Source organism: Kryptolebias marmoratus, linkage group LG15, assembly GCF_001649575.2.
Source record: "Kryptolebias marmoratus isolate JLee-2015 linkage group LG15, ASM164957v2, whole genome shotgun sequence".
NCBI classification, from domain to species: domain Eukaryota; kingdom Metazoa; phylum Chordata; class Actinopteri; order Cyprinodontiformes; family Rivulidae; genus Kryptolebias; species Kryptolebias marmoratus.
The window spans coordinates 10871065-10885104 of NC_051444.1; the positions used below are offsets into that span (position 1 = coordinate 10871065).

A 14040-nucleotide genomic window follows, 5' to 3' on the forward strand; every position below is an offset into this window, starting at 1 on the left:
TTTGATACCTGAATGGCTGAAATCGCTTAAAAATTGCGGCCTGCGATAGATGCCGAAAAACGTACGGAATAGTTAAAGAATAATAAAGAGAAACAGGAAAACAATGGTGTGAATGCTTAAAAGCATTCACACAATAATAGATAATAAAGAGAAACAGGAAAACAATGGTGTGAATGCTTAAAAGCATTCACACAATGAATGAACTGCCCATTCATACAAAGGTACTTACGCAAACATCTGGGGATTGAGCCAGCATTGCTCCAGGTTCCGTCCTCTAAACACACAGCGGTCATTGGAACACTGGGGTCAAGATGGTAGCCATAGTTACACTGGTATGTGACTTGGCTCCCAACAGTATAGTGGGGAGTATTGAAACTGCCATTGCCCGGTGACAAAGGTATTCCACATGAAACAGCTGCCATATCACAAAGAGAGGTTTGCATTGAGGTAATTGCTAACTTTTTTTATTATAGATTACAACTGACATGTATAAAAATGTATTTAAAATCTTACGCTGACAAAAAGGTGGTGGTATATCCCACTGGTAAAGCCCGTTGGAATCAAGCCTACAAGTGGCATTACTGGAGCCTACCAGGCGGTAACCACGGTTACAAAAGAACTGAAGTCTGCTACCTGGACGGAGTTTGGTCCGGTTGACCACACCACCATTCAGGGGAGGATCATTAATGCTACAGTAAGCAGCTGGAAAAAAGAGGGGAAAAAAACATGGGCAGAAAACAAAGTGTGCACATTAGTTTCCAGGAAATTCAACTAATTACTAATCTAATACTGAATATAATTGTTTAGAAAGGCACTGCTGCTAATGCTATAAAGGATTTTGAGTAAGAGGCATAACAGAACATCCATGCCCCCACTGACATTACAGTGTTAGTGAGTTTAGTTCACCTACAGTGATTCACAAACTGTGACGCAAACAGGATAATAAGGTGACTATTTTGGAACCTCTCTAAGTAATAATATGTTTTGTTGTCCTTTCAGAACAGAGAAAGTGCATGACTGTTGGAGCATGGACAAGACTTTAAAAAGAACACCATGGGTCACTTGTTTCTTTTATTTTATCTAATGAGTTTCACTGCTACTCCTACAATTTCACTTTACTTTGGCAGAATGGGTTTCCTAATCCAGTATGGACAACAGAATGAACTTGACATTTTCAAAAGTATGTCTTTCAAAAAACAGTTTTGTGTCTAACCTTTATTTTGAAACCTCTCATACTCACTTTTCCAACTCTAAAATCAGTCTATTGCTATTTTGTACTTCACTGGTCCACTTCAGACATGATCACTCTGCTGACCTATTTTCACCACATAAAGTGCCTGAACTAAACATGTCAGCATCAGAACTTGACTGCCAACCAATGAAACAAGATGGCCCAGTCTGATGAATCCCTTTTTTACATTATATGGATGGCCAGGTCATTGTATGTTGTTCACATGGGGGAAACATGGCAGCAGCATGCTCAATAAATAGAAGTCCAACCAGTCAAGTGAAATGTGATGCTTTTGACAATGTTCTGATGAAAAGATCACAAGTCTTGCCATCAATCTGGAAGGTACTTTGATGCAAACTACCTTCTCAAACATTATTACTGATCAAGTACACCCTTGTTTAGAAACCGTAGCAACATTCACAAAACACTTTCAAGTCAGACTTGAGATGCCTTTATTCCAGTTGTCTTATGAAAGAACCAAGGCAGCATTGGTGGCTGAAGTCAATCTGCCATCATTACATCTGCCAAGGGAGGTAGTGCCAAAGCCAAAATATCAATATATGTAAGGGTAAGCTGGAATCAGAGCTCAAGGATGTGATTTAGTGATGACATATGGTGTATGTGACTGGCCAGATATGAGATTTAAAATCAAAGATGTCCAACTCACACTTTAAGTATAGTGTGTGAAGTCAGTCTCATTTATGTAAGCTCACATTGTCGCAAAACATGGTCGGCTTGATTGGTGACTTCTGTGACGTAAAGGACCTGCTACTGACTGCTTGATGTTCCACAAGCCTTAGTATACCTTCAGAGGTCAAGTGATAGGTCAGGTAAGTTTTGGATGGCAAGAGGGACCTATTCAACCCTATACATGTGGGTATAAATCCTCTACGACATTCATTATGATGCTAGCTAGAAACAAAATGTCTGCAGTGTTTTTTGTCTTAAAATAGATTAAATAAACATAATCTATCTATTTTTTAAGTTGGCATGAATTTATGTTTTTATGCTGCATCACATGATAATGGTGCATGAGTGGAAAAAAAAGATATTTTTTCATAAATATGTAAAATATTCAATAGCTTTAACAGGTTACAATGTATGTCATTTTAAATGTACAAAAAGGAAGTCTTTTAACAGGTTTCTTGTCTGAACATTGCCTGTAGGCATCATTATATTGTGTGTAACTACCTATTGAAATGAATGTCTTGAATAATCTAAAGGTTCTTTGAACGTTTCACAAAGGTCATAAACAAAGATCATACCATTAGCAAAACAAGAAATTAATGTAAAATTTCACTGTTTGGTGATCAGTGCTTCAATTCAATGCATGTTTCCTGATAGTGTCCTGTCTTTCCTGACATGCGTTGCCATCATTTGTGCTGTTGCCTCGCAATGTTTATAGAACTCCACAAAGCAGTTTTTTTAAGTGAAACATAGATAAGTGACACACTTTGTGCACTCCACTTTTAAATAGCTCATGAGTAAAGTAATGAAATGCTGAGATTAATTCTAGCGTTAATGCTATCCTTACTCATATTTATTTACAGCTTGGTCAAAGAGGTCAACAAAGGCACTGAGGCCACAACAACAACAAGGTAAATCAAACAAGAGGGATCAATCATCAACGCGAGACAGGAGACATTAACAGAAAAATGATAAAGCCATCAGAGCATTTTAGAAAGATTAACAGATGAAGACATGTTTCATATTTAACAACAATAAAACTAAGGTCATTTTATAGTTAAACCAAATTCTCTAGGACGTCAAGACAGCTAGAAAAAAATAATACTGCAGTCATCATTACAGTTCAACCTTATCAGAACAACCTGTCAAAAAGAAACCCATACAAAAGTGATCAGCATACAAACAGTATTTACTGAAGCCTGTTTCCTATGTACACCAAGCCATTAACAATGTAGGGAAAGAGAAAAATCCCAACAATCATTTTCTGTTTTATGTATAGTCATTGTAGTCAGTCTATTACAATACCACAGGGAACAGACAGTTCTATTACTTGAGGCCATTGAGCTGATATAACCTACAGAATAAAATACATTACTTGTTTTTTTTTTTCTTTTTCTTTTTTTGCGAATTGAGAGCCAATAGACTGACCTTGTTACTGGCTCATTTCAAGCTCAAACAGGATCACTGTAACTGTAAATTGCATTTTTAAACTGAGACTAGTAGCCTTCTTAATCAAGTTCTGAAAACAACAACACCAAAACGGCTTTAAAAAATACTGTATAGGTCACTCAATCTAACACAGATGAACAAATCGAAACTACTGATGCTGTTTTTATGTGTAAGAAGCCTGTTGCATTTGAAAGCATGTTTTCAAAATGATCATTGCTCAGCCACCCATTGATGCATTATTCTGAAAAGACAAAAGGCTTCAGGGATCATTATTCATGCTAGTAGGAAAAATTAGTCAGCTTTTCAACAATGTGGAGCGCATAAATTTCCAGAAATTCTGTGGAAACAGAGATAGGGCAGAGGAAACAGTTGTCAATCACTCTGATGTGATAGAAACCTTTATCTTGAAAACTCACCTGACGTGCCTCCTTTGTGACATGAGAGTAATGCACAGTGACATTTCATTTTAATAAAGTCATTAAATCTATCATCCTAAGCACACAAAGAATGAAACTGACAAGCAAAGAAATAAGCTGTATGGTAGGTTCTACATGCTGTCCTCTAGACTGAGTACAGAGAAATGGTTCAAACTTGATTGTATTGACTTTGTTAGATAGAAAAAGGGGGCACAATAGTGGATATTAAATGTACCTGAGTAGCGTATCTTGAATCCTCTCTTGTTCGTTGCATGGTCAGTGGACCACCGTAGATAGAGCTGATTTGTTTTAGATGTGAAGTTCAGCTGAGATGAGTGGTTACCACTCAGAGCAACAAGCAAAGGGCTTTGTCCCGAAGATCCTGTTGAAACAAAAGCAACAGTGTTTAGAGGTAAATACATGCCATCATAAACAAAATGTCTTTTTGTTTGATCTGTATGTCCCTTGTAGCAAAACTTGGCCATAAGGAAAAATACAATCAGAGCTTTATTTTGCAATCTTTGTTCAATATCTGTGTACAAGAAGAGAGGGAAAACAAAATGCTGTGTTGGCGGGTGCCCAGCCACAATGCTGGAAATAGATGACAAAAACAGAAAAAGGGCTTGCCCACTGCAGGACATTACTTTTGCTTCATTTAGGTGATATTTTGCAAGCCCTTTTTCTATTTCTGTCAAACAATTTGTACAATTAAAACATTTTCTCTAACACTAGAATTCTGAAGGCATTGACTTGAAAATCTTAGCAACACAAAGAAAAAAAAAATCGCTTTTGTGTATCCAATCAATTGTGACTATTTTTACTATCAAACATAAATTTAACTTGAGTGTAAGCATATGTTCTAATGTGTATGAATGTTTTCAAGTAAAACCAAAGGATAGAACATTTTTTTTACCATCAAAAATTTCCAGTTCATCAAATTGTTTCTCACTGTGGAACAGCTCCACGTAGATATTGATGGTGTAACCTGTTAGGACAATTAGATCAGACTGCATTAACAAATATCCAGAAAATCTGTAAAAGTATATGCATTGGTATTTCTCAACAAAGATGATTTCAGAAACATTTAATTACCTCAAACAACATGTTCATAATAAAAAAAACTTAATGTATAATAAAGACAGAATTTTCTGTTTTACAAGCATTGCTTTAACGTGTTGGAATTTTTCATAAACCAACTCTTTCACACAGATGCCGTCTTTCACCTTTTGTATTGAAGAGCACAAAGATTCCACAAACATACATTACCTGTCTGACCCATAAGCTACAAGAGGCAGATTTTAGCATCATTTCATAAAATACAGATCACTTGAACCAGAATGCATTTTCATTCATATGAAGCACATTTTAGTTTTTAACTGATATCTAGATGTTGACATTATGTTTCTGACCGAGTGTACATGGTAATATCTATTGTTTGAGCCATCTCATTCACCATGATCTTTACTAAACTATTGAGAGACATGGAAAAAAAAGTAAAAAGTACTACAACATAAGTCTTTTCCAAGTTGCTGCAGAATAAGATGTTTACATGTGTAAGAAATAACTCGTTAAATAAAAATCCAGTCCCAGCCACATAACAGTCATATGTAAATGAAGTGAAACTGTGTACCTGGAATCATACGTAGCAGCCAAGAGCAAGTCTGACTGTTTGGATAGTTCCCTGGAAACCCAGGACTTAGTATGACTCCTGATGACGAAAACCGCTCCTCATTGGCTGGGCACTGGGCTGTAGTGGCAACAAATAAAAGCCAGAAAATAAATAAAGATATATTGCCAGTTTGTTTTTTTGGAGTTACAAAATCTGTTGCAAAAAACTGAAGATGTCTGAAAATGGAATAACTATACTTTGTCTTTTTTAATTGGACACATACTCAGTTTTGCCTCTTGTTTGGTATAATTTTAGACTTGGGACACTTTCAGAACAATACAAAAAATAATAATAAAAAAAAAAAACATTAAAAACTTATATTTGTCGTTTAAGCATTAAACATTATTTTAAACCTCATGCTGAGCATCTCCTAAGACCTTGCCTGCCTATTTATGTGAGTGTAAATATCAACATATTGTTACAGTTTTGAAGTTTTTGGGTGTTTTTGTTGCTTTTCCTGGTTTTGAGTTTTTCTCTGTCTTTTTTTCTCTGTTTTTGTTACCTGTTCAGCCTGGCAGTTTTGGTTTGTTTTTGTTCCATGTTCCTGCTCATAGTTTCCCTTAGTACTCTGGCTTGCCTTGTCATACTCACCTGTCAGCAATTGCAATCAACCCACCTGTTATCATTCAGCAATCAACCTCCCAGTAGATAAAAGCTTCTCGTGTTCACTCATATTACACCTCTTGCCTGTCTTGGCATTTTTGGCTTCTGAGCCTTCTGGTTTTGGTCTCTTTTAATATATATATATATATATATATATATATATATATATATATATATAGGATTCAACCTGTCTGTCACCTGCTGCTCTGCATCTCACAGTCCTCCAACAAAGCTCAACAAATTATTACAAATGTTCATTATACAGCTTTGAATGTTCCACTGTGAGCAAGTTTAGACAATCTTGGTTTTATTTAACCCCATTGCACAACAAGCATATTGAAAAAGTAATTCTTAATTCAATCAAAGTAAAAATAAAATCCAACACTGATGTCTTTATTTCTATTTTTGGTTTTGTTTAATTTTTGACATCCACAGGAATGATTCTTCACAGCCATTTGCTAGTTGATTAGGTCTGTGCAGCAAAACTATTTGGGTTAGATGTTAAAAGCACTTATGATTTATGAAAACAATGTCTTAGGCTGAAATAAAGTCTCTGCTATGAGTGACGAGTGCCATCCCACCTTCAGTTTACAATGAATATGGCAAAGGCTTAAAAAAACAATAAAAACGGGTAGAACCATATGATTTATATAATTTGCATGCATTGAAAACTGTTTCAGGTATCCTTTAGATGTTGAAATTCAAACAGATAATGTGAAATTTGAAGGTCATTTGAGCATTGTGCATTTCTTCACTTATTAGCCTTGAGCTAATGCAAGACAGTTTTAAGTCAAAAGTCCTGACTCAAAACAAGTTAAATTCCAAGTGTTCTAGGTGAAAACACATTTCTGCATTGCCCCTCCTGCCCCTCTTGTTATAATAGAAACATAATTCTATTCAACTTGCATCATAAGGACAGCTAAGGATCTCTTCAGCATTCAGCCATAAAGGCAAAAAAATGTAATTTTCTAAAAAGAAGAAATAAAATGAATATATATTTTTTTATATACCAGAAAAGCCAGAAGCCACCACCCTTTATAGACTGATTATGCAAAATCTGTCTTTCTTGAAGTCTTGCTAGCTTTAAAATCGAATAAAATCCACCCTTTTTATAGGAGTAAATAATCTATTCATGGGTTAACCTGTTCACTATATGCTGAATTAGAAAAGATAGTCAGCTTTTTAATAACCAGAATATTTCTAATATGAACACACGTGTAAAATAGTACATTACTCAATGTATTTATATATTTGTATTTTAAACAATGTCTCATTATACCTTTGGTGTATCAACACCTACAATGGTTTAGCATTTCTGGGTACCTCCATTTGATTTTCACACATAAGTGCCCATACTCATCTTATTTAACTATTAATCAAGATTTGGAATGACCAATGCCTTACCTTGACATTTTGGAGGAGGTGATTCAAATAGTAAGTGGGAATTAAGTTTACACATCAGCTCTGCTTTTCCAACCAGTGTAAACCCAGGTAAACAGCTATACTTCACAATATCACCTGAGAAAGGAAGACATTAAATATGGTTTTAAGTCATTATCATACATTTTACAAACCTAAAACCTATGAAAAACACTTAAAGAAATTAGCCAAATCATACTCAAAACACATTCAGACTTTTAAAATTTGAGTGCTTTAGATATTTCTATATCTTTTTTACTGAATTACCTGACTAAAAAATTAGGAAAACACAAAGCAAACAATGGACACAACTGCATCAAAATACTATATATAAAATATTTCAAATTAACAATCTTATCTAACCCTAGATTCTTACAAACATTAAAAAGTAGCAATAATAAAGAAAAGGCAGGTCTTCCATGTTTGTAAGACAAGATTATTAAATAAAAATTATACAGTATATTAAACAGTCAGATCTAAGGTTTTTTTTTCACAAGAATGAAAAAGATGGTTGCCAGGGAGCATATCTTCATAGAGCCCTCTACCAATCTTCACCAATTTTCATTTACTAATAAAAACATACTCAACTTGATAGAACAGCCAAAAGTCTTTGAAGTAAATAGATTTTTCCATCAAATTAAGAGTTTGTGTATTAATTTTGTCATCAGCTAGTTTATCAAATTTCCGCTAAAAGCTCTCCTAATTAAGCAATAATCAAACATTTTTTTCTTGTTTGAATAATGCTGCTTCTCTGTTCTAGGAGGTACAATTTGACAGGGATGCCATCTTAAAACTAGGGTTCTAATGCTTGCCAATTCCTGCAGTGCATGTTACAAATTTTTCCCAAGAGACAAACACTACCTCACAGCATGGAGACGCATAGGACAAGAAGCTTAAAAGAAGTTCAAAACAAACTAGAACATCCAGATTTGCCTTGAGCTTGCTCAGAAATTTGGTAACTGGATGCAAGATCAATGCCAAAGTTGGTGTTTGCTCTTAGCCCTGCTCCACACGCATGCGCCAGTACTTCATATAGAAACAGTTTCATGCATTTGTATTAAAAAGAAATTCCAGCCTATAAAAAATGGCACAAGCACATACTCTTAAAACTGGAAAAAACTGACAAGTATGTCAAAAATATAATACTTTTACATGTAGAGTTTGGATATGCCGTCTGTGTGGCTTTTCTCCCAGTGTTCCAGCTTCATCCCACAGACCAGAAACATGGACATTAGTTCAAGCAGTGACTCCTAATGAACTGTAGTTGGAAGAATGTGTGCTTGTTTGTTTCATTTGTCTCTTGGTTGGCCTTGTAAGAAGCCAACAATGTGACCACTGTGTACTCAACCTGTGAAAGTGACCTGGCTTGTTATTCAAAGTGCATAAATACTGTAACCAGTATTGTGAAGTGCTCCAGTTGGGAGTTTGGCCAGGATGAAGGGCCTGTTGGTGCTGTTAGTAAGTAATCTACAATCATGGAGGTTGACATGATTATACACACACAAGAACTAGCTATACAGTAAAGTATTCAGGAGTCAAGTAAATATGCTGTTAGGTCTAACAGCTTTCATTCTTTTTTTTGTCCTTTTAGAACCTTTTGCACACATCTGCCATTAAGGAATACTAGAGATCCCCTCCTGACGTCAAGGTTTTCATTAGCTGCTTCGACTAGTAAATCATTGTTAATGCCTTTTAGCCTGTTTGCATGAATAAAATATATTCTCATCGGCTAGGCAGGTGTTCACTTTTGTCACAGAACGAGGCTTACATTTAAATTACACAATGGTTTGTAGCTCATTCCATACACAGCCACTTACTTTGAAGTTGGCTTCCACTTTGATTTTACAATGCTGTATAGTCACTTTAATGGTCCTCTGCTGGGCATAAGCAATAATCCTACATGTTAACTGGGGGCAGCCCTGAATTAAGTGGCAGAGCCAATCACATCACTCCACTGAGCCATAGTTTTTGGAAGAGTTACATCCTGACCGTTAATCTGGTGAAGTGTAGCTATCATCACACAGCATTAGGATGTGCATACCTTAACATATCTCTAAACTAACTGTCATTCATATAAACTGTCCAGGGACACCTCTGAGTTGACGTCTGAGGAGAATTTCTCAGTGTTTTCTCAGATTAGTCGGATAAATACCTGATCTTTTTCCTCATGACAATTCAGGTTTTAAAATTTTGCAAGTATTTTGGTTGGAGTAAAATATCAATATGGTCTGATTCACTTAATCCTGGCACAGATAAAAATTTATGGTTCTCCTTGACCCGTGAGTAGTACTGTTCCACTCTTTTTTTTTATGGAAGGTAATTATGCATAAAATCACAATCAAGGACAGAACAGGTTGGAATTTTTCTTCTTAAAGCTGCCAAACTAAATGAGGGCAGACCCCTTGGTACCTGCAGCTACATTACCGCAGTGTATGTGGTAGGTATGTAGACTTTGTAAATACAAACAAAAGTTCAGAGGACAAGCAGAAGTACAAGCAGAAGTACAGCAGATGATGGTCAAGTGTACCAGCTCCAACTGCAACATCTGCTATAAATGGTGCAGGGAGTACTTAAGATTATGTATTTGCAAAACAACGTAGTCTTTATTATTATAATTATTCAGCAGAATATTGATCTATAACAATCCTGACTGGGCTGAGAAGCTGGTCATTTTGATTTTATTATGTAGCAGTAAGAAAAATGTAGAACAATGTATAACACAACACAATGTCACTCAAATTTCTTAACATTGTTTTATATACAAATGTAGGCCCAGTTGGCTTCATATTTGAACAGAGTCTTATGGTAAAATGCAGCATTGATAGTGTGTTGTGTTTGACAGAGTTTCATTTTTATTTATTTTCTCTTCCTAAATCAAATTTAGTCATTATAATTGAGCATTATTACCTATGAGGAAATCTTCGTGTTCATGCATCAGTCCTGCATTCTCCACAACAGGAGGGGGAGGACATCTTTTCAGACGGTATGCTGGAGACACAAAGAAAACTATGTTAACCGTGCATCGTACCTTCTAGATTTCAAAAAGATGAATGAACGCTCACATTTTTATATTTCAGTATTTCTAATGAAGGTGGTGGAAAAATATTGTAATCCCTTCACGTATAATTATACAATATTTATAAACAAACGCATTTTTTCACTTATTTAATTTTAATGACACAAAGTTTAATTAAAAAATGCTGAAAATAATCTCTGCAGTTATTTGGAAACAAACAAAACAAAACGCATCAATAAGTCAAAAGTGACAAAGAATGTAATTTGGAATATTCATTTTCCAAAAGATCAAGACAGTTAAGTGCAGTCATGCTTGTGTTATGGTGTTATAGGGAAAATGACTTTGACAAGAGATTATGTGTCCCAGCTGCAGCGTAGTGTAAAAACTGGCTGCTGTTCACCGAGCCAGAATTAGAGCCTTAAATTTATTATTACATTTTAAACAGTGTGTGCCAGGCCTGTGGAAAAATATTACACACCTTTACCCAAGACAATCTGACACATAAAAAATGAAAGTACGTAAATACTACTACAAGAACAATATAAGGCTTATGTTAGAGGCTCAAAAAAGAGAGATTTCCACTTAATTTAAAAGTGGATTTACTTTTTACAATATCTGAATTAGACACAGGTGCACAGAAATTTCTTCAAGATAAGAAGAATTCTGTGGGTTACACACTAAATACCATCTTGTAGAGTTGTTTTGTTTGTGATATAATTTAACAAAGGTTTGAGCCACACCCCAAAAGCTTCACCTCAAAGTGCAGCTTTTCATACATAAAAATAAAAAGGTTCTTGTCTTTCTTGTTGAGAGATTTCAACCAGTTGTTTTTTTTTTCTTTTTCAAAAGTAAAAAGTAATATAAAAGGTAAAGTAAAAAGTAGTGACTGGAAATAAAACTATAAACACTAGAGGCTTCCTGCATTTTAATCATTTTGCAGTCATAGTTGTTTTTTTATTAGAAGTCCTTTGACCTGACCCTTACAGTAATTTGTCATGCACAAACAGATGAATTCAGTATTTACTACTGTAAATTAAGTTACCATGGAAGTTGAGAATGAAGAACCCTCCCGTTGAGAAGTCGGAGTGAAACCGGATCAGGACCTGTGGGCTGGTGCTGTACGCCGACTCTAATGCTGTGTTGCCACTGAAGACTCCCAATTGAGGGCTTGAAGTATCAGGACCATCCCTGATGAAGAAGAACAGCATTTCTAACAGTGATGCTGATCATGAAAAAACAGAGTACCGATAATCAAAAGGGTTCTGAACACAGCACATACAGAATTATTGAACATGTTAAAATACACTGTACCAGCATATATTCACATAATATTTATTTAGTGGAACTCAAAGCTGTAGGTAATGTGTAATGGATATAAAACCATAAAGGATCCAGTACAATAAAGTGTGTAACCAAAACCTTTGTTATTGTTATTATCCAAGGAAATAGACAATAACTTGATTTCCAAAGTTTGTAAAAGTAATCGTTCCACAATTCTCAAATGTGGATTGCAAGATTATTTCTTATTTACATCTTAATGCAAAGAGGGCAAAAACAAATGGAAGCAAAAGTTTGGGTTCCACTTAGTAATATCTCTATAGCTGAGGTTTTTCTGTTATTTTTGCTGATCTATCTTCACTATATTGAGATATTAACTCAGACCAGTATTATGAATTATTACAAATAGTGTCAGAGGTTGAACTGCTGCAGTGTGATTTTTTTTTATACAATAAGAGATAAACTGACATTTGTGTTTAACAAGAAATGACTGTATGCTAAATTGGTGTGTTTCCCTAAACTACAATAATAAGTATAAGAATTTTAAATTTCTTCCATTATTACTATTATCGGTTTTGAAGCACCTGCTTTATTATTTTTTTATTTATTTTAGAAATCAGAATGGTATCAGCCATGATAACACATTAACAAAACAAAACAAAGAAAAAGAAAAAGACCATTTTTTTTCCATTTACAGGAACAGGACACTTTTTTTTTCAGTTTTACATGAATTCAGTTTCAAACATAAATGAGTCTCTTATTTAGCTAGTTTTTCCATAACTCAAGAGAAGAATCTTCAGTTTTCATTTTCTTTTCCAGAACATCTTACCAGGCCAGTGTTACAGCATGTAGCTTCTTTTTTTCTCATTCTTGTGAATGATCCTTGTTTGTGTCTGTTTTTTATGTGTTTATTTATTCTTACCTCCTTATGTCAGATATCCTCTTTTGTCTGGCTGTATAACATTTTGACTTGTTTATTGTTTTTACCTTTTTCCTGCTCCATGTTTCTTGAGTTTTATTTGAATTGCTTGATTTGTTTGATTCTGACTTAACGAAAACAAATCTTAACATTTGAAATTTTACCTTACTGTGTTTTATGTTTGGGTTTATTAATGCAGTACATTCAACAATAACTTAACTTTAACTCTTTTTTTAGACGTCTTCTACCATCCACTGTGTATACTTTTCTTGTTTACATGTCTGTAATAACTGATAATGCTTCACACATGTCCACTGTTAAAGTGCCTCTGATTATTCCACCAAGCTACAAATCTGTATTAAAACTTAAATTTAGAAAAAAGTTTGCTTTTCACATTTATAAAAGCCAAAATGAGAATCCCACAAAATGCTGAGTGATGTCTGTATGGGTTTATTTCTGCCAAATGAGGGCAAAGAATTGGGATCACTGTGAACTTCTTATAATTTGCTTGATACAGTTAATTTTGGCAGATGGATTTAATTAGAAGGGGAGAGCTAAACCAAAAGCAGCCAGTGTTAATAAAATAAAACAGATGGAAAGTCCACATGCTAGTTAACTGAAGGGACAGCAGAAATGTTACAGTCTTTTCTTTTTATTTCTTTTTTAAACAAGTTTCAAACAGGTTATTAACAAAGCCTTCAGATTAAAAGCCTAACTTTACTCATTAATTATTGAATACTGCTGAAAGGTTACACTTCCTCATGTTCTTAAATGACCAGTTTTAGGTTTTTAATGAACACGCCATTGGATTAAACAAGTGATTTAAAATTTTAATTCAGAAGGAGCGCCTGAGATCTCTTTGCTTCTCAATAATTCAAGGTCTTCTGAAGGTGTGGGAGCTCATTTCAAGTAATGAAACTGCAATATTTGGGTCACTGCAATTCAAACTGAATAGGAATTGTGCAACTTTAGGTTTACCCACTGAAATGAATACAAATCAAAAAGAACAATATGCATTTTGTTAATCAGTAATTTTAGGAGCTCCACACAAACTTTATTGATTCAGAGTTTTTGCACGATAAAGTAACTACAGGTGCTGGTCATAAAATTAGAATATCATGAAAAAGTAGATTGATTTCAGTAATTCCATTTAAAAAGTGAAACTTGTATATTATATTCATACATTACATACAAACTCATATATCTCAAATGTTTATTTCGTTTAATTTTGATGATTACAAATGACAACAAATGAAAATCTCAAATTCATCATATCAGAAAATTAGAATCTTGTGAAAAGGTTCAAAATTGATGGCACCTGGTACCACACTCTAATCAGCTAATTAACTCAAA

At 34.6% G+C, this 14040-nt stretch overlaps 1 protein-coding gene across 1 annotated transcript in view; it reads right to left on the reverse strand.

Moving 5' to 3' along the window:
* LOC108237370 (CUB and sushi domain-containing protein 1) overlaps nt 1–14040 on the reverse strand; it is a 390396-nt gene that overhangs the window by 40662 nt on the left and 335694 nt on the right. Inside the window, exons 46-53 of the mRNA XM_017418738.3 lie at nt 11533–11678; nt 10382–10462; nt 7460–7573; nt 5414–5530; nt 4697–4768; nt 4019–4165; nt 514–702; nt 230–415 (exon numbers count right to left, since the gene is read on the reverse strand). Of these exons, the coding sequence (XP_017274227.1) occupies nt 230–415; nt 514–702; nt 4019–4165; nt 4697–4768; nt 5414–5530; nt 7460–7573; nt 10382–10462; nt 11533–11678 (1052 nt within the window). The remainder of the gene's footprint in view (nt 1–229; nt 416–513; nt 703–4018; nt 4166–4696; nt 4769–5413; nt 5531–7459; nt 7574–10381; nt 10463–11532; nt 11679–14040) is intronic.